At 43.7% G+C, this 21627-nt stretch overlaps 1 protein-coding gene across 2 annotated transcripts; it reads left to right on the top strand.

Annotated features, from left to right (window-relative positions):
* The first annotated feature begins 376 nt into the window (after positions 1-376).
* Positions 377-12408, top strand: DPY30 (dpy-30 histone methyltransferase complex regulatory subunit). 2 transcript variants are annotated; one of them, XM_044290627.1, is made up of 5 exons: positions 377-427; positions 505-559; positions 639-686; positions 8984-9126; positions 12112-12408. In XM_044290627.1, the coding sequence occupies exons 2-5, from the start codon at positions 521-523 to the stop codon at positions 12182-12184; spliced, it is 303 nt and encodes a 100-aa protein (XP_044146562.1). In that variant the 5' UTR covers positions 377-427; positions 505-520; the 3' UTR covers positions 12185-12408. The 2 variants fall into 2 exon arrangements, with proteins under 2 accessions (XP_044146562.1, XP_044146563.1); XM_044290628.1 differs by lacking the exon at positions 377-427 and having other exon boundaries at positions 433-559.
* The last annotated feature ends 9219 nt before the right edge of the window (positions 12409-21627 follow it).

Genomic DNA, 21627 nt, shown 5'->3' on the forward strand with positions numbered 1-21627 from the left:
ATTTTTTTTATTAATCTGATTGTTCACAAATAATATTTAACATTTATGTAGAAAAAAAACTGATTTACTGCAGAGGAATAAGAGGAAAAAAGGTTTATTTGTCATAGTAATGTATAACAAACTGCCGAATAAGAAACCAACTTCAGTGAATAAGAAACTGGACGAATAAGAAACCAACTTCAGCCTCGTAATACTGAGGTACCTAGAATGGAGAGGCTCCTGGTAGAAGCCCTACAGCATCTATAACCTACGGACCGACCAGTATCCGGAACATCTAGTGCCAGCCTATCGCTGCTTCTGTTACTTCCCAGTCTTGAGACAGCCACAGCTATTAGCTTAGAGTAAATAAGCGGCTACAGCGGAGGGGGCGGGATCAGGGAAGTGTATAGGGGGTTGCCACAGCAGCTGGACAGCTTCCGGTTACCAGGTATTCTTATTTATCCGGATTGTGCTGTAGTGTTTGTTGAAGGAGCCGTTGTTTATCGTTTATTTTTTCTCGCGCAGGTGACGTACTCCAAACATGGATGCTGAACAGAGCATGGAGGGGGGACAGAGCCAGGTATTGTGCCGCGCTAGTGTCGCTCGTCAGCAGTCCTGTGTGTTTCCTGACTTGTTCTGACCAGTGTTTTATCTTTCAGGTTGCGGAAAATCCCCATTCTGAATTTGGTCTCACAGAAAATGTTGAGGTACCAGACCAGTCGCTGCTATGAAGCGCTGAGAGGTGTCCTTGTGGTCTGCTCTTCCCTCGGCGTGTTTGTGTGTTACTGCCAGGGTTCAGGTGTCCCGCAGTCACCCTGCTCTAGACCTGTGTATAGCAACCCTTAACGTGGGTAGCAGTCACCCTGCTCTAGACCCCTCCCCCCCCTCCTTTTTTTTTTGTATAGAATTAGAGTCCTTGTGTTATGTTTGGAGAAATGCGGCTAGTCTGAGTGGTGCTGGTGTATAATTGGGGTTAATGAGCACTACCACTTTTATAATTGCGTTTGTTACTTTTTGGTAGCATGCTGCTTCAGTCTTTGTGTGCAAGGCAAAAAACAATCTGAAACATGACAGACTGATTATAATTCGGTGAGGTCTTATGTAATACCTATTTGTCATGGATCCTGAAAAACAGTCTGTTGTCAGAACTGTAGATGCTGCGATGTCAGTGGCCACTGTAGCATCTAAGGCCTCGTTCACACCTCTGTCTGTGATGTTTGAGAAGGGACTGTTTCTCCATAACTTACTACTTGCACTGCTCTGTTGATAAATGGGCCTCTGTCCTCCCAATAGTCTGTGAAACCACTGGCAGAAAAGGATGCCATCCGTGCTTTCAGTGGTTTTCACAGAGCCTTAAGTTTTAGCCTATTAGGCCAGTTACTTGTTGGTGTAGCACTTGAAGGTTCTTAATTGTATTTGGGGCTAAGAAACATCTCTTGTAAGGCTGCTTTCCTGTGGCTGAATGTGGTCCCTGTGACAGCCACGTTTCCCAGACTGCTGCTTGTGTGAACTTACTGCATCATGGTGAACTCCAATCCTAGCAGTTCCAGCCCACTGTCTACTGTGCCATATAGGACATTAGCCCATCTGCCTTAGGGGTGGGCGATATGGCCTAAAATCTATATTGCAATATAATTTTAAGCATGTGCAATATATATCGCAATATATTGGTTTCAATATTTGGGGGGTTAAACTTCTTTTTATTTTTTTTATTTTATTTAATAACTATTAGCCCCCTTAAGGGCTAGAACCCTTGTCATATTCACCCTAATAGAGCTCTATTACGGTGAATAGGACTTTACACTCTCCCTGCTGCCCTGATCGGTTACCATGCAGCCAGGACTCTACTGAAGTCCTGGCTGCCATGGTATGTCAGTGAGCAGCATTATACTTGTGTGCGCCATGGCCGCCGGGCGCTCCTTCTTCTGTTCTTCTGTCTGTGCGGCGCGTTGCTAATGCTTATAGCATTAGCAATGCGCCACACAGACCTATGAGAAGGAGCGGCCACGGTGCACGTGAGCTATAAGCACTAGCAATGCGCCACACAGACAGAAGAAGGAGCGGCCACGGCGCACGTGAGTATAATGCTGCTCTCTGACAACACCATGGCAGCCAGGACTTCAGTAGTGTCCTGGCTGCCATATATAGAAAAATTCATTATGAAATTGGAGAACCCCTTTCAAATTAGTGACAGTGTTGCAAGGGAAAATGTTATGTTAGAGGTACCTGAAAAAGAGAGAGAGAGAACGGTCTGGTTGTAACATATCATGGGGAGGATCACCTCATTACCATCTATTGTAGAGCAGTGTTTCTGCTCTACAATACATAGAAATTAAGCTATTATGCAGTCAGGCTAAAAGGCCTAACAGGAACGATCGGCAATGTAAATTAAAGGCAGGTGCAGAGCACAGTGTGTAGTAGGTCCCCTCACATACCTTCCCCGGTCAGCTCTGCAAGTTGAAACAACCTGTCCTAGTCACATAGGTGCTGGAGGCCATCTTAGGGTTTCTCACAAAAGTAAGTACCCCCCTCACATTTTTGTAAATATTTTATTCTTAGGACACTGAAGATATGACATTTTGATACAATGTAAAAAAGTCAGTGTACAGCTTCTATAATGGTGTCAATTTAGTGTATCCTCAAAATAACTCAAATCTCGGCTATTAATGCCTAAACTGCTGGCAAAAAAGGTGAGTACACTCCTAAGTTGAAAATGACTAAATTGTGCCCAGTGTGTGGCCACCATTATTTTCCAGCACTGCCTTACCTTCTTGGGCATGGCGTTCACTAGAACCACTGGAATCCTCTTCCACTCCTCCATGACGAGCTGGTGAATGTTAGAGACCAGTATGCCACAGTACATGTTGGTATTCGGGGTTCCCTCAGTGAACTGTACAGTCGTGGCCAAAAGTTTTGAGAATTACATAAATATTGGAAAAGTTGCTGCTTAGGTTTTTATAATAGCAATTAGCATATACTCCAGAATGTTATGAAGAGTGAAAAGATGAATTGCATAGTCCTTCTTTGCCATGAAAATTAACGTAATCCCCCAAAAAACTTTCCACTGCATTTCATTGCTGTCATTAAAGGACCTGCTGACATCATTTCAGTAATTGTCTTGTTAACTCAGGTGAGAATGTTGACGAGCACAAGGCTGGAGATCATTATGTCAGGCTGATTGGGTTAAAATGGCAGACTTGACCTGTTAAAAGGAGGGTGATGCTTGACATCATTGTTCTTCTGATGTTTACCATGGTGACCTGCAAAGAAACACGTGCAGCCATCATTGCGTTGCATAAAAAATGGCTTCACAGGCAAGGATATTGTGGCTACTAAGATTGCACCTCAATCAACAATTTATAGGATCATCAAGAACTTCAAGGAAAGAGGTTCAATTCTTGTTAAGAAGGCTTCAGGGCGTCCAAGAAAGTCAGCAAGCGCCAGGATCGTCTCCTAAAGAGGATTCAGCTGTGGGATCGGAGTGCCACCAATGCAGAGCTTGCTCAGGAATGGCAGCAGGCAGGTGTGAGCGCATCTGCACGCACAGTGAGACAAAGACTTTTGGAAGATGGCCTGGAGTCAAGAAGGGCAGCAAAGAAGCCACTTATCTCCAAAAAAAAACATCAGGGACAGATTGATCTTCTGCAGAAAATATGGTGAATGGACTGTCGAGGACTGGGGAAAAGTCATATTCTCCGATGAAGCCTCTTTCCGATTGTTTGGGGCATCAGGAAAAAGGCTTGTCCGGAGAAGAAAAGGTGAGTGCTACCATCAGTCCTGTGTCATGACAACAGTAAAACATCTTGAGACCATTCATGTGTGGGGTTGCTTCTCATCCAAGGGAGTGGGATCACTCACAATTTTGCCCAAAAACACAGCCATGAATAAAGAATGGTACCAAAACACCTTCCAACAATCCAACAACAGTTTGGTCAAGAACAATGCATTTTCCAGCACGATGGAGCACCGTGCCAGAAGGCAAAAGTGGCTCAGGGACCAAAACGTTGACATTTTGGGTCCATGGTCTGGAAACTCCCCAGATCTTAATCCCATTGAGAACTTGTGGTCAATCCTCAAGAGGTGGGTGGACAAACAAACCCACTAATTCTGACAAACTCCCAAGAAGTGATTATGAAAGAATGGGTTGCTATCAGTCAGGAATTGGCCCAGAAGTTGCTTCACAGCATGCCCAGTCGAATTGCAGAGGTCCTGAAAAAAGAAGGGCCAACACTGCAAATGCTGACTCTTTGCATAAATATCATGTAATTGACGCTAAAAGCCTTTGAAACGTATGAAGTGTGTTTTAATTTTATTTTCACTACATCATAGAAACAACTGAAACAAAGATCTAAAAGCAGTTTAGCAACAAACTTTGTGAAAACTAATATTTGTGTCATTGTCAAAACTTTTGGCCACGACTGTAGCTCCCCACATCTGCAGCACTCGTGCAAGCCCCAAACAGGACCATTGCTCTCCTACCATGCTTGACTGTAGGCAAGACACGCTCGTCTCTATACTCCTCACCTGGTTGCCGTCACGCACTTTTATCATCAGACCACAGGACATCGATTACTGGAACCATGTCCTTGGTCTGCTTGTCTTCAGCAAACTGGGGGCTTTCTTGTGCATCATCTTTAGAAGAGGCTACTTCTGGGACGACAGCCATGCAGATCAATTTGATGCAGTGTATGGGTTGAGCACCGACAGGCTGACCCCCCCCCCCCCCCCTTTAATCTCAGCAGCATTGCTGGCAGCACTCATATGTCTATTTTGAAAGGGCAACCTCTGGATATGACCAGTGATGTAGCTAGAAATGACTGGGCCCCACAGCAAATTTTTGTCCTTCTCCTGGATGGGCCCCTTCTGGGTCAGAGACCCAAAGCTGCAGCTTCCACTATAGCTATGCCCCTGGATATGACGCTGAGCACGTGCACTCAGCTTCTTTGGTCAACCATGGCGAGGCCTGTTCTGAGTGGGACCTGTCTTGTGAGGCTACTTTCACACTAGTGTTCGGGCGGATCCGTTCTGAACGGATCTGCTCATAATAATGCAGACGGAGGCTCCGTTCAGAACGGATCCGTCTGCATTATATTAGCAAAAAAAAGCTAAGTGTGAAAATAGCCTGGGACGGATCCGTCCAGACTTTCAATGTAAAGTCAATGGGGGACGGATCCGCTTGAAGATTGAGCCACATTGTGGCATCTTCAAACGGATCCGTCCCCATTGACTTGCATTGTCTGGACGGATCCGCACGGCCAGGCGGATTCAGCTGTCCGCCTGTCCGTGCGGAGGCGAGCGGAGCGGAGGCTGAACGCCGCCAGACTGATGCAGTCTGAGCGGATCCGCTCCATTCAGACTGCATCAGGGCTGGACGGCTGCGTTCGGGTCCGCTCGTGAGCCCCTTCAAACGGAGCTCACGAGCGGACACCCGAACGCTAGTGTGAAAGCAGCCTTAAACCGCTGTATGGTCTTGGCCACCATGCTGCAGCTCAGTTTCAGGGTGTTGGCAATCTTGTAGCCTAGCCCTAGGCCATAGTTATCTAGTTCTTTTGCCATGAGGTGCCATATTGAACTTCCAGTGACCAGTATATGAGTGTGAGAGCGATAACTCCAAATTTAACACACCTGCTCCCTATTCACACCTGAGACCTTTATAACACTGACGAGTCACATGACACCTGGGAGGGAAAGTGGCTAATTAGGCTCAATTTGGCCATTTTCACTTGGGGTGCACTCTTGTTGCCAGTGGTTTAGACATGGCTGTGTGAGTTATTTTGAGGGCACACCAAATTTACACTTATACTAGCTGTACACTGACTACTTTACATTGTATCAAAGTGTCATATGTTTAGTGTTGTCGCATGAAAAGATAGAATATTTACAAAAATGTGGTGGGGGGGGGGGGGGGTTCAAGTTTGTGAGCTACTGTATATAATACCCTGAGAACCTCTTTAAAAAGGCCAGCTGTATATGGAGACTTGGTGGCAGTGAGTAAAGAGTTATCTCCAAGAGAACAAGAACAGTCTTGCTAATGCCCTATATTGGAAAGGGCTCCCTAGGAGTCAGTCTTCAACTATTTAACAAACCATTTTCCCATGGAGGATTGCTGCTAAGTCTCCATACACAGCTGGTGTCCTTAAGGAGAGCCTATACCTCCCTGAGCAGTCTCGCTCAGCCAGAATCCTACTCCGTACTGATGAGGGTCACACACCCTTGAAGCGGCTGTGTGCAGATGGATATCTGACTTGGCTTTTTTCTCATGTCATGTTTTATGGGTTGTTAAAAGTTGAGCATCGACTTGTGGGGAGCCCTTTCTAACAAAGAGCACTTGCGAGGCGGCTCTTTCTTGGAGATACATGTTCATCTATTGTAAAGAGGTAAGACAAAGGCTGGAGCTGCTGTTACTGACACCTATATGGTGTCTGTATGCTGTCTGTAATAGGGCATATGGATAGGGGGTCTTCCCATTAAGGGTTGTGTGTGTTTTTTGTACATATAGAATATTACTTTTATTTTTAGGGGAAAAGATTAAAAAAAAAAAAAAAGCTATTGTAACATTTTGTGAGATTTATTTTTAGGGGGTTCACTGGGTGGTATAAATAACACAATAGCTTTATTCAGTGGGACACTACAATTATGATTTCCCCACTACCCCCTTCAGCAGGCTGTGATCTCTGCCAGCCTTGAGAAGAGGAAGGGCAGCTTTAACCCCTCATATCTCAGATTCAGTAGTAGCTAGATATAGGCCTGGTTTTGTTTTGAAAGCTGACGGCCTAAGCTTTAAAGGGAACATGTCACCATGGTGTCCTAACTAAGGGCAACATAAATGACTGATTCTCTTAGCAAAATGCTGGGTTCCTTTCTTTAATTAACCCAGTCAATCTGCCAAAATCTTGTATTGAAAAGCTCCAGCTGATAATGAGGAGTCATGAATATTTGAGCTCCTGACTCTCTCTCTGCCTACCTGCTGCTGATTGACAGTTATTTTCCATATGAATCAGCCGCAGGTGGGCAGGGGAGTGGCTATAGCTCTGAATTAAAAATACGCTGGACTCGCTGACATCACGCTGGACTCAATTCAGCTCATTAGCATGTGGCATCTTTGTGTGTATATTATGAGGTAACCATCTGTCACACCAGTAAGTAAATACATCTAAGGTACTTTTTAGTAGTTGATGATTGTATATAATTAGTTATATTATAATCAAATATACACATGACAGGTTCCCTTTTTAAATCAAGAATCACATCCATCATTATTACAGCATTATTTACACAACTTTGGGAGTTATAGCTGTTAGAAATTGGGCCAAGAATGAAAGCAATTGAAATTTAGCTTTCACTTTCAGCTGCTATCACTCCTGAACCATTGTCTAACAGCTATATCTCCCAAGGTAGAGGAGATAATGCTGTGATTCTGGTCTTATTTTATAGCTTAGACAAGGGATCAGCAAACTCTGGCACGCCAGCTGTTCTGGAACTACAGCTCCCAGAATCCTCTTTATTAATTATGTGGGAGTTACCAGAACAGTTGAGTAAGTTTGCATGCAGGGAGTTGTGCTGAATGTTGCCGATCCCTGGTTTAGGCTATTGGCTTGCAAGACCTGGCCTGTATCTCTAACTGCTGCTGATCCTAAAATATGAGGTGTTAAAGCAGCCCCTGATTGAGCTCTCTTCGGGCTGAAAGTCCTGTTCTCAAAGCCTGAGCAGAACTTGGGCAACTGTTAAGGAGTTAAAACCTGCAATTTCTGGTATATTGTTGTGGTAAAAATGGCAGCTCTGTGTTAGCTGGGATTTTTATTTTTTAAGTGAGCAAAACAACACCAGAACTGATAACCAAAGGATCGGGGAAAACAAAGTTCTGAGTTTTAAAACACTATGCATGTCAGCATGTTATTGTCTAATTAAAATGCTTAGATTTTATTGTATTTTTATGCTGCCATATTTATTTGCAGGTAAGTAATTTTATAGTTCACTGACTGCCACAATCTTTTCAAATTATCTATATAGAGACATGTTTTATATTAGTTTGTTGTTAAATGTTGATTTCAGATCACTATTTGGCAAAAAAATACTATATTTGTTTGTGGTAGACCATGCACTCAAGTGCCTCTCATCCTGCCATACTTGTGGCTGAAATAGTGTAGAGACGTTTCAAGTGTGATATATATATTGTGCTGCAGTCAGATATCACTTTAATCGGGCTTACTTTATAGTATAGCCCACATAGTGTTTAAATGGGTTATCCAATATCATACATGTGTGCCAGGCCCCTTAGAGGGAATATACTTACCCCTCACTCCGGGTCCCCGTACCACCGCTGCTTCTTCTCCCTGTACACGGATGAAAACATCCAATTATCTGAACAAGCTCTTGTATGAACTTTCGTTTTCAGGAATTGGCCCAATAATCGGCCCATGTAAAAAGCCTGGGAAATTGTGATGACAGAACTTCCTGTTTTTAGTTCAGATAAATAGATAAAATTAGCTCTAATTGCATCATATACCGTAGTGGTGCAGAGAAATTTTCATTTGGTATTCAGGAAATAATGATCAAATCCAGCAAATAAGGAATATGTATAATGATATATGGAACAAGTGACTGCGGACTGACTAAAGTTTCGGTCCGGACTCGGAACTTGGTCACCAGCAGAGGAAAGAAGCGGCATGAAGTGGAAGCCCTGAGGGCATCGTAGAGATGCAGACTGTATAGCCTATATTAAGCCAAAGAGCAGTTGTACAATAGAAGGCCTTGCCCAGTGGACTATTGGCACCAAATTTGTACCATCTGTGCAGCATTTTAATTTATTACTGAAACCTGGCAACAAAATTATTCAGGCTTTTTTTTTCTCTCTCCCCTTTGACATAAAGGAAGACCAGTCCTCTCACTGTAGTTAATAACCAACTTTGTAACGATCAGATGTTATTGTTGAAAATGTATTTAGTTTCCTGTTTGTAAATGCATTTTCCACAAATATTGATACCTAAATTGTGCTTTCTTATAGAGAATAGTAGAAAATGAAAAGGCAAGCACAGAAAAAGTATCCAAGCAGAAAGTGGATTTACAGGCTCTACCTACACGAGCATATCTTGACCAGACAGTGGTTCCAATACTTCTACAAGGCCTTTCTGTGCTGGCAAAGGAAAGGTAAGTAAAACTTAAGCCACCACAAACTTAGAACCTTCTTCTGCCAAAGCCTCATGATGTGATAGAAGACCAAAAAACTAAACTGTGTAGAACTGTATGGTCTATGGAAGATGTACAAAAACTACAAGCTGACTTGAACACAGTGATTGGGCATCTACTTGGCAAATGAGGTTCAAGGTGGACAAATGTAAAGTTATGCATCTTGGTAGTAATCTCTGTGCTTCATATGTCCTAGGTGATATAGCACTGGGAGAGTCACTTATAGAGAAAGATTTGGGTGTCCTTGTGGATGGCAGATTAAATTATAGCACACAATGTCAATTAGCTGCTTCTAAGGCCACCAGGATATTGTCATGCATTAAACGAGGCATAGACTCGCGTGGCAGGGAGTTTACAAAGCGCTGGTGCTGCCTTATCTGGAATATGCAGTCCAGTTCTGGGCATCAGTATATAGAAAGGATGCACTGCAGCTGGAATAAGTACACAGAGGAGAGCGACTAAACTGATGAGGGTCTTAGTTCTGAAGAAAACTTAAAATAATTGAATTTCTTTAGTCTTGAGAAGAGACGTCTAAAGGGGGACATGATTAACCTATACAAGTATATAAATGGGCCATACAAAAAATACGGCTTAAAGCTGTTCCATGTAAAATGCCCTCAAAAGACAAGGGAGCACTGCCTCAGACTGAAGAAGAAAAAGCTCAGTCTCCAGAAGCGTCAAAGTTTCTTTACTGTAAGAACTGTGGAATACACTTCCTCAGGACGTGGTCACAGCAGGAACAGTGGATAGTTTAAAAAAGGGTTTAGACAACACTGTCACTTCCTTCTGGGATTCCGGTCCCCACCTATCCCTTCGTTGAACTTGATGGACGTTTGTCTTTTTTCAACCGTATTAACGTATGTATGTATATGTATATGTGTGTGTGTATATATAATATATCCAATGTGCGTGCATTTTGCAACCACTGAGCAGTAGTAGTTTTGACTAGTAGTGTGAATTACTGATCACGTCTGCTCAGTTTGCACTGCAAGTTTGTTTGTGTGTGTTTTGTTTTTCGTTTTCTTCTCAATTTTTATTTCAGATTTAATTTATGTGTGAAAACGCAACATACACACCCCTCACACTAAAGGTTTCCACATTTAACACGTCACACCCCAATAAAATAAAAATGGCCACCCCAACGAGTATACTGAGCTGAAAAGGCATACGCCATTCTTGCCTTGTACAGAGTCTGCCAGTGAGGGAGAAGAGGATGCCACTTTCCTCTACTCCTCTACCTCCTCTGGGGACCTTCTAGAAGGTGCCCCAGTACAACAGCTGAGGCAGCCCCTCGAAGTGACCCCACATGGACCCCCACCCCCTGAGGATTATCAGCCCCAATTTCCTGAGTTTTTGGGAATTCAGATTAAAAAAAGTGCATGCAGGATTGTTTAAATATCTACCAATAATCTATGGAGTATTAATTTAATTTCATCCATGATGTACCCTGTAGTTTTACCACCTCTAGCTCTGATATAGGCCGCATAGCTTACAGATCTGTTTTTCACCAACCACTACATATTCATTTCTGTGAAACACCTGTTGGGTCAAAAGTACCCTTTCCACCACTTAAAATGTTCGTACGGGGGTGCTCTTTCCAAAATGTGGTCGCTTCTCTGTTTTAAATTTCTGGGGACCTCAGATTTTTAACATGCGACATGGCACCTAAAATTAATGTCGGTTTATTCAAGCCTCCAAAAACCATAATTTGCACTTTGCCTCCAGGGCCCTGCTGTGCACCAATACAGCAGGCTACAAGAACATGTGGGGTGTTGCCGTATTCAGAGGGAAATGGGTAACAAAATGTGCTGTGCATTTTGTCCTTTTTCCCCCTTGTGTAAAATCTGTCCTCCAAAAGCCCTATTGAACCCAGCCATGCGCTCATATGACCGTTTTTGAACACCTTTTTTTAGGGGGGGGGGGGGGTTGTAAATTGAAGAATCTGGGTAATAAATAATTAGGTTTTATTTTCACTTTAACCATGTTACGGCAAAAATGGAATAAAATTTTGAAAATCTGGAAAAAATTTAAATGTTGAAATTTCACCTCCATTTCCTGTTTAATTGTTGTGGAACACCTCAAGGGTTAACAAAGTTTGTAACATCAGCTTTGATTAACTTAAGGCCCCATGCACACGGCCGTGTTTCACAGCCGTGTGCGGGCCGTGGAACCGCGGCCTGGATCCCTCCTGAGAGCAGGAGCGCACGGCGTCACTGGTTGCTATGACGCCATGCGCTCCTGCTCTCAGGAGGGATCCAGGCCGCGGTTCCACGGCCCGCACACGGCTGTGAAACACGGCCGTGTGCATGGGGCCTAAGGGGTGTTTTTAAAATGAGGTCATTTATGGGTGGTTTCCATTACATAAGCCCCTGAAAATCTTTTTGGGTTTTGGAAATTTTGTTCAAATTATGAAAAAATTGCATCTAAAATTGTAAGCCTTCTAACGTCCTAAATTAATGAAATGACATTTACAAAATGAAGCCAACATAAAATAGACATAGTAATACCTCACAAAATAGTTATTACAGATTGTTTTCTTGTGAATCATTGAAATTTACCACTGTCATGAAGTACAATCAATCTCAGAATGGCTTGGATAAGGGCACTGGCACAAAATAAGGGCCCATGCACACTACCGTACAGTATGTATTTCGCGGTTTGCAAAAAATACTGATGATTGTGTGTATTCCGTATTTTGCAGAACAGCTGCCCCTAATAGAACAGTACTATCCGTAATAGGACATGTTCTATACTTTTGTGGAACGGTCATACGGAAACTCAATGCACACGGAGTGATGCGTTTTTTTTTTTTGTTTTTTTTTGGGGCTGCCAAGGCAATAATCGGTAATCTGCAAAAACTTTCATGGGGAATAGAAGAAGCCCCCTCAACATTTGCATTTTCAACATTTGCTAAAGATTTGTATTTTCTTTATCCTCACATTATAGGCCTCCAAATCCAATAGAATACCTAGCAGCTTATCTGGTAAAAAACAAGACTCAGTTTGAAGAGCGAAGCTAATGGACTGTTCTGAAGTCAAAGTAAACAGATTACAAGAAAGATGACGGTGCTTTTCAGAAACCTCATACATCGTCGATGACCTTGAATCAAAACTTCAAGTTTTGTACAACTTCCATCATAGTGGACTGATTTTATTTAACTTTTGACACTGTATGTCTGTTGCAAACCTTTGGTCCAGTTGTAAGTGACCTTAGAAAAATAAAAATCTTTAACAATAGGAAATCATATAAATTATTTGATGGAGTGTTTAGGGTCTGTGGATTATGGGAGCAAAAGTTAAAGTCGAAAGCAAAAAAAGAAATGTGAAGTACAATATACTCTGCACTGCTTGCTATATAACAGTGTCAACCTTCTATCCTTAAAGGGGTTATGCAGTGATATAAAACTAAATAAAATGATTTTCGATAAAAACTGTCATGTTCTTACTTGTGGCCTCCAATTCATTATTCTGACCGGTCACAGCACTGTCTGAGGTACATTGATGTGGCATGAGATTCCATCTGCCGGTTATGTGACCTCCTTCACGGAGTGTGCACTATTGTAGCTACTGTCAATGGGCACAGGTCACAAAGGACACAGGTTTTATGTAAACAATCATTTTTATAAACTTATCGCTGTACCTCCCCCTTTAAGCACAGATCTTGATCTATGGCTGTTCCCTGCACTGCCGCTTCTTTCCATGCACGGATGAAAACATCTGGTGTCAGGGAAGCAGCCAATGGCAAGCGGTGATGAGCCTCCCTAGCATCGCAAGTGACACTAGGGAGGCTTGTTCCTGTCACCCCCTACCAAATGTTTTCATCTGCGTACGGGCAGAAGCAGCATTTGCGGTGGGGGAGCCAGGTAAGTAGATTCAGTGTGAGGGGCTCGGGCATATGGGGATTATTTATATAATATATATATATATATATAATTTTTTTCCTTCTCCCCCCCGCGGTTGTCACTCCGGTCATCATATGATCTTTTACCATGGTGATGGATCATGTGATTACTGGAGTGATGTGTACAGGAAAAGGACCTGTGGTGACAGCAAAGAAGACGACAGAAGAGATGCTGGCTGCGCGAGCAAGTGGATGAGTTTATTTTAACCCCTCCAGCGCTATTGTACTATGCATTCTTTATTTAAGAATGCTATTATTTTCCCTTATAACCATGTTATAAGGGAAAAATAATGCAATCTACACAACCCCGATCTTCTGTGAAGAAGTTCGGATTTGGGTACCAAACATGCCGATTTTTCTCACGCGCGTGCAAAACGCATTACAATGTTTTGCACTCACGTGTAAAAATTGTGCATGTTCCCGCAATGCCCATGTTAACCCAGCCTTAATGATAAGTTACAGAAATTGTGCTTCAATAATTAAAAAAAATAAAAATAAAGTAGAGCGCTATATTTTTGCAGCACAAAATGGTGCCTGCACTATATATTGCATATAGTACAGGCGCCATTTTGACCACACATAGCAGTGTAATTTTTAAGTGCAAAATGGTACATATTTAGTTCTTTATTTGGCATTAATGGCAGCCAAGCTCATCCCAGAGGGGTTTACCCAACTTTCACTCTTCCTGCCTCTTTCTTCACAACTGTCCCTGCCTTCGTTCCTTTCTCAGCCTCAGATCTGCCCCCACCTTCATCAGCCACCTATCAGATCCTCCTCCCCTACATCATCCTCAGATCAACCCCAATCAGACCTTTAAAATAAATAAACTTGCCTCTCCAGCTCCAGACAGCGCTGCCTCTTCACAGATTCACTTATCCTCCTGCACAGCGTCAGGTCATACTGTGCATCTATGTGCACTATGTCCTGACACTGTATGTGCGGGGCTGGAAGAAAGCCAGGGAAGGTGACTACAGACAGTGTAGTTCTCACCTTCCTGTACCTCCCACATGCTAATGGCTGCTTCTATAATTGAAGTGGTCATTAGCATTTTCACAACAGGTTCTGGCAGGGGGGCCACATGAAATGATCCCGTGGGCAGCAGGTTCCCCACCCATGATCTAGGCTGTTCTAACCTAGGAGCAGTGGATATGTGAAGGCACACAGTAAACAGGCTCCAGCTGGACCACCAGAAGAGTAGTAGACCATTTGAACTGCTGACAAGTTTTGTTGTCCACCATCCAGACACAGGTACCTTCATTATATGTTGTTTCTCTGCTAAGACCATTCCAAGACGCTTAGCAGAAATAATTTGATGTCACGGTGCCCATTACACGTCCTACCATTGACAGCCTACCACCATCACCTTTGTTTGCAGCGGTGTCATGACTGACTGGAACCATATGGTCTTTAGCAATATATCTAACTACTGTTTGGGATCCTATTACAGTCGGGTTTGAATATGGAGGCCTTATGGTGAATCCTGCCTTTGTGGAGTGATGCGCATACAACAGTCAGTCACCCCTAGTAGTGATATGAGGGACACAAACAGCTCAGTGATATGTGCAGGACAACCTGTGGCCAAGTGTTTACTCTCATGGCAGGGTTTCCCAGGAATGTCTCCCCTAGATTGCAACACTTCCTTGGCCTGCCTGGTTGCCATATTTATTACAAATAACAGGATTGCTGGGGCATCAGCTTCAACAACCTACAAGTGTACAGGATCAACTGTCAGCAAATGTGCCATATGGGGCATGTATACCTCCATTGAAGAAGAAAATCCCTTTATTGTACCTAACTGAGAGAATTTTGGCATAATAGCAGCAATAACATTCACAACAGGAGCAAAAATAAGAGTAACTAGAAATTAAAGAGTAAAAATACAAGAAAAACATAACAGCATTTACTTAAAAAAGAAAAATCACTACTAGGTTTCGGGGAACAGTGGTGGTTATAAATCCTAACCGCAGTTGGGAGAAAGGACCTACGATAATGTTCCTTTGTGCACCTAGGATGCAGCAGTCTGTCACTGAAGAAGCTCTCCAGCTCCATAACAGCTTCATGCATGGGGTGGGAGACATTGTCTAACAGTGATGTTAATTTTGCTAGAGTTCTTTTGTCACCCACCTCCTGCACGGAATCAAGAAGACAACCTAGGACAGATCTGGCCTTCTTAATGAGCTTATCTAATCTCTGTCTCTCAGCCACAGATAAACTGCTCCCCCAACAAACCACACCATAGAATATGGCTGATGCCACCACGGAGTCAAAAAAAGGTCTTTAGGAGCGTCCCCTGCACTCCAAAGGACCTCAGTCTCCTCAACAGATAGAGTCTGCTCTGACCCTTTTTGAAAAGAGCATCAGTGTTAGGGTCCATTCACACGTCCGTTTTGGTGTTCCGCATCCGTTCCGATTAAAAACGGAACGTTATACGGATCCATTCATTTTCAATGGAATCAGCAAATAATCGGACAGCACTCATGGTACTCTCCGATTCCGTGGGTTCCGTTATTCGGATCCTGGAAAAAAAAATATACCCTGTCCTACTATTTGTCCGATTTTGCGTTCCGTCATCCCATTCTAGTCAATGGATCTGTCGAAAATCTGGAAGACATGCTAAAAGCATCCTCATGTCATCCAGATTTTCGGATCCGCAAAAAAACAGGAACATTTATCTGGAAAGGTAAAAATACTGACGTGTGAATGGACCCTTATGGCTCCAATCCAGTTTGTTGTTCAGGTGAACACCACCTCAATATCTGTTCCTTATATGTTCACCGGAACCAAAGCAGGGGGCTTGTGTCTGAGGAAATACACCACCAGCTCCTTGGTTTTGCCTTCGTTGATCTGGAGCTAGTTCTGCTGACACCAGTCCACAAAATCCTGTGTCCCCTGTCTGCACTCTGATTAGTACTCGCCTGTGATAAGGCCAACTATGGCAAAGTCATCAAAGAACTTCCGTAGGTGGGAGCCTGGGGAGTAATGGAGAAGTCTGCAGTGTAGAGGGTGAAGAAAGGTGCCAGCACAGTTCACTGTGGTGCCCCCATACTACAAAACAGCTTGTCAGAGACACAACCCTGAGATTTAACAAACTGTGGGCATAATCTGTGAGGTAGTCAAGTATCCAACGTGACATGTGGTAGGCCACTCCTACCATCTCCAGTTTCTCCCTCAGAAGTCCAGGTTGGATGGTTTTAAAAGCACTGGAGAAATAAAAATAAAAAAAACATGATCCTCACAGTACTTCCAGGTGAGTTAGAGCTCGGTGTAGTAGGTAGATGATGGCATCATCCACCGCGATGCCAGGCTGGTAGGCAAACTGCAGTAGATCCAATGAAGACCTCACCAGGCGGTGAAGATGGTTGAGAACCAGCCTCTCGAGGGTCATCATCAAGTGTGAGGTCAGTGCTACCAGCCTGTAGCTGCTGAGGTCTTTGGCACTGGTACCACACAGGAGGTCTTCCCCAGCCTCATGTTGAACATGTGACCCATAATGCCACACAGTTGGTCTGAGCAGCACTTCAGGATGCCTTCTGGTCCTGCAGCTTTACGCACCCTGATTTTCTGTAGGTCCTTCCTCACCTGGAATGTGGTGAAGGACATTGCCAACCATGTCTCATTTTGTATCCAGGTTACAGGCAGCCCAATATTGTAATCATTACCTTCACACTTGATTCCGACAATGTTTTGGTGCATTATTATTATTATTTTTGCTAATGAGTGTCCACAGATGAGGCTCCATATGTGTCACTCCTGTCATTCACTGTGGGAGGCTATAGCTCTATCGTCATTTTACTGATATTCATTGTGGCTGCCCTGTCTATAAAGACAGAGAGTGCCTCTAGTGTGGCTGCCCCTCACTGGATAGCTCATATGTAGCATAAAACCATTAGGCCCCTTTCAGACAAGCGGGTGTCACGCTGCAGCCTCGCAGCACAGCACCTGGCCTGACCTTCCAGCACTGCTGGGATCGCATAGCATTGTATTGATTTATGATGCTATGTAACCCTTAGAGGTCTGGAACGTACTGGATAACACTGACATAATACTGTCAGTGTTAAACAATACATTCCAGAACATCATAAATCAATATAATGTTATGCAACCCCTGCAGTTCTAGAAGGTCATGCCGGGTGCTGTGCTGCACCGTGACATCTGCTCGCTTGAAAGGGGCCTTAGCGCTCTTAGCAGTAGTCACACACCCTACTCCTCCCCTCTCCATGTTAGCCAGGCAGAGCAAGCCCTATGAAACCTTACAGAACAACGCATGCTGGGTTTGGTTAAAAGACACAGCAGGAAGGGGTGGAAACCAGAAGTTATGCATGTAAACATCCTGCTAGGAGGCAGTAATACTGAGAAACAGGAAAGTACTGACAAAAATAAGTATAAGGCCCTATTCACACAACCGTATTTTTGCTGCTGATCGCACACGGGCCCATTAATTTCTAAGGGTCTGCATATGTGTGTCTGTTCCTTAGTCCCGCTAAAAAGATAGAACATGTCCTATTCTTGTCCATTTTGCAGACAAAAATTGACATGGTTACAATGGATCCGGACGCAACATGGACGTCATCCTTATTTTTTTGTCGACCGCAAAATACATACGATTGTGAATGCACCCTAAGGGTCAATAATATGCGGTGGTAGGGGTAGTCTGGGCAGATAAAAACAACTTCACTATGAAACTGGCAACCCTTTAACCACCTCAGCTCCTCTAGCTTAAAACACCCTTAATGACCAGACCACTTTTTACAATTCTGCACTACACTACTTTCACCGTTTATTGCTCAGTCATACAACTTAACACCCAAATGAATTTTACCTCCTTTTCTTCTCACTAATAGAGCTTTCATTTGGTGCTGTCATTGCTGCTGACATATTTACTTTTTTTGTTATTAATCGAAATTGACCAAAATGTTTGCAAAAAAATGAAATTTTTCACTTTTAGTTGTAACATTTTTCAAATAACACTACATTTACATATACATTTTTCTCTAAACTTATTGTTCTACATGTATTTGATTAAAAAAAATGTTTGGATAAAAAAAAATAATGGTTTGGGTAAAAGCGTTTACAAACTATGGTACAAAAATTAGAATTTCCACATTTTGAAGCAGCTCTGACTTTCTGAGCACCTGTCATGTTTCCTGAGGTTCAACAATGCTCTGGCAGTAGAAAAACCCCACAGATGACCCCATTTCGGAAAGTAGACACTCTAAGGTATTTGGCGATGGGCATAGAACTTTTTATTTTTTGTCACAAGTTAGCGGAAAAATTATGATTTTTTTTTTCCTTACAAAGTCTCATATTCCACTAACTTGTGACAAAAAAGTAAAAACTTCCATGAACTCACTATGCCCATCACGAAATACCTTGGGGTGTCTTCTTGTGGGGTAGTTATACTGCCCTGGCATTTTAGGGGCCCTAATGCATGAGAAGTAGTTTGAAATCAAAATGTGTAAAACATGCTCTTTGGAATTTGTGCCCCTTTGCCCACCTAGGCTGCAAAAAAGTGTCACACGTGGTATCGCCGTACTCAGGAGAAGTTGGGCAATGTGTTTTGGGGTGTCTTTTTACATATACCCATGCTGGGTGAGAGAAATATCTCTCTAAAAGCCAACTTTTCCCATTTTTTTATACAAAGTTGGCATTTGACAGAGATATTTATCTCACCCAGCATGGGTATATGTAAAAAGACACCCCAAAACACATTGCCCAACTTCTCCTGAGTACGGCGATACCACATGTGACACTTTTTTGCAGCCTAGGTGGGCAAAGGGGCACAAATTCCTTTTAGGAGGGCATTTTCAGACATTTGGATTCCAGACTTCTTCTCACGCTTTAGGGCCCCTAAAATGCCAGGGCAGTATAAATACCCCACATGTGACCCCATTTTGGAAAGAATACACCCCCAAGGTATTCCATGAGGGGCATGGCGAGTTCATAGAAGATTATTTTTTTTTGGCACAAGTTAGTGGCAACTTTTTTTTTCCTCACAAAGTCTCCCTTTCCGCTAACTTGGGACAAAAATTTCAATCTTTCATGGACTCAATATGCCCCTCAGCGAATACCTTGGGGTGTCTTCTTTCCAAAATGGGGTAATTTGTGGGGTGTTTGTACTGCCCTGGCATTTGAGGGTCTCCGCAATCATTACATGTATGGCCAGCATTAGGAGTTTCTGCTATTCTCCTTATATTGAGCATACGGGGAGTGAGCAATAAATGTATTAACATTATAATAACATTTGAACGGAACATTAACTTTTATAAACTTTATTTAACTTTTTGAACAGAACATTAACTTTTTTGCTTACCGGTGATTTTTTTTTTTTTACCTTTTTTATAGGACAAACCTCTCCTTCCCCATGGGACAATGTGCAAAGCGCAAATCGCCCAGAGATGTGGCGAAGTACATTATGCACTTTGTCCCAGGTGAAAGGAGAGGTTTGCAGCAGCTCTGTGTGAAAGGGCCCTAACAGCCCTGTGTGCCTATCCTGCGTAATGTAATCCCTATGCTAATAGTGTACCTGTGTGTGGTACTTCTGGAAACACTCCCCTAAGCTTAGGGCAGGGTGGTCAGGGCAGTCAGGACAGAAATAGCGGGTGTCACGCCTTATTCCATCCTGCTACAGACACATCTTTTTCAGGGTGACGCTTGGGTTGAGGTACCAGCAACGACATTGGGGAAATGTCGCTCGTGTAGACGGCTAACTACACTGGTGGATGGGACCACGGAACCTCCTGAACAGGAGGTTCTCGATGATCTCTTCCTGAAATTTGAGGAAGGATTTGTTCTCCCAGCCTTACTGTAGAGAACAAAACTATTATATACAGCCAATTGAATCAAATATACAGACACCTTATACCAGCGTCTGGTGCGACGGGACACAAAATAAGGAGCCAACATCTGGTCATTGAAGTCCACCCCTCCCATGAGCGAATTATAGTCGTGGACCGAGAGGGGCTTTTCAATGACACTAGTTTCTCGTTCTATTTGTATTGTCGTGTCTGCGTGAATAGAGGAGAGCATGTAAACGTCACGCTTGTCTCTCCATTTCACCACGAGCAGTTCTTAGTTACACAAGGCAGCCCTCTTCCCCCCTTGCAAGACGGGTCGTAACGAGCCGTTGGGGGAAGCCCCGGCGACTAAGTGCCACAGCAACCAATCTGTTCTAGGAACAAATGCCTGAAGAGGGGCACACTTGTGTAAAAATTGTCCACATAAATATGGTACCTCTTGCCAAATAAGGGTGACACCAAGTCCCAGACTGTCTTCCCACTGCTCCTCAGGTAGTCAGGGCAACCGACCGGCTCCAGGGCCTCATAGATCCGAAATTTGTGGGTATAGCCTGCTGCCCTTTCACAGAGCTTATACAATTTGACCCCATCCCGGGCACGCTTGCTTGGGATGTATTGTTTGAAGCCAAGGAGCCCGGTAAAATGTATAAGGGACTCGTCTACGCAGATGTTTTGCTCAGGAGTATACAAATCTGCAAATTTGGTGTTAAGGTGGTCTATGAGGGGCCGAATTTTGTAGAGCCTGTTAAAAGCTGGGTGGCCTCTGGGACGAGAGGTGCTGTTGTCGGTAAAGTGCAGGAAACGCAGGATGCCTCAAATTGTGCCCTGGACATGGCAGCAGAGAACATGGGCATGTAATGAATTGGGTTTGTGGACCAATATGACCACAATTCATGCTTTTTGGTTAGGCCCATGTTGAGGAGAAGGCCCAGAAAATTTATTAATTCGGAAACTTGGACGCGTTTCCAGCAGAAAGACTGGGCATAATAGCTTCCCAGGTTGGCGGCTATAAATTGAGTGGCATACCGATTTGTTTCTGCCACGACTAAGTCCAAGAGCTCCGCAGTCAAGAACAGCTAAAAAAAAATCCCAGTGCCGAACCGATCTGAGCTGTCTCAACCCGAACTCCAGACTGAGCGGTGAAAGGGGGAATTACTGGTGCGGCTGAAGTTGGGGGCTGCCAATCAGGGTTTGCCAGCACCTCAGGGACTCTACGGGCCTGTCTGTGTGGTGGCTGCGACGTGCCACCGTACCAGCTTCAACTGGCCCTTCTGGTATTCGCCACTTCACCATGTTCTACGGCAGTGCTGGTACTAGTTCCAGGATGGGCTGTGCTGCTGGTGTATGCCTCACCACGTAATCGTCAGCGCCAGCCCCACTGTGCTGCCCTTGAAGCGGATCCTGCGCAACCTGTAGTCCAGCAACACGGGACCAGGTACCACGGGTGGTATCAGGGACCTCAACCTCCTCGTCCGAACTTTGGGTCAGACTGCCACTGCTTTTTACAGGTTGGTATTCTGACCTGCTGGATTGGTCAGATGAGGGTTCCCATTCCTCATCTGACTGGGTCAGAAGACTGTAGGTCTCTTCAGAAGAATACCCCTTATTTGCCATTTGGACAACTAAATTTATGGGGTATTCCCTGAGACTACCCAAGAAAAAAAAGCAAGCCTGTCTTACAAATGGAAGGCTAGCAAAGTACCGGAAGCCGCTGCGATTGATAAAAAATATATAAAATAACTGAGCGCTTGTAAAGTGATTGTGCAGT

This window comes from Bufo gargarizans, chromosome 4, assembly GCF_014858855.1.
Source record: "Bufo gargarizans isolate SCDJY-AF-19 chromosome 4, ASM1485885v1, whole genome shotgun sequence".
NCBI lineage: Eukaryota > Metazoa > Chordata > Amphibia > Anura > Bufonidae > Bufo > Bufo gargarizans.

Bases quoted from the DNA above. Each gene is read 5' to 3' on its own strand.
- DPY30 (XM_044290627.1), top strand. From the start codon at position 521: ATGGATGCTGAACAGAGCATGGAGGGGGGACAGAGCCAG. The intron at 560-638 runs GTATTGTGCCGC...TTTATCTTTCAG, and splicing joins TGGAGGGGGGACAGAGCCAG to GTTGCGGAAAATCCCCATTC. The intron at 9,127-12,111 runs GTAAGTAAAACT...CTCACATTATAG, and splicing joins TCTGTGCTGGCAAAGGAAAG to GCCTCCAAATCCAATAGAAT.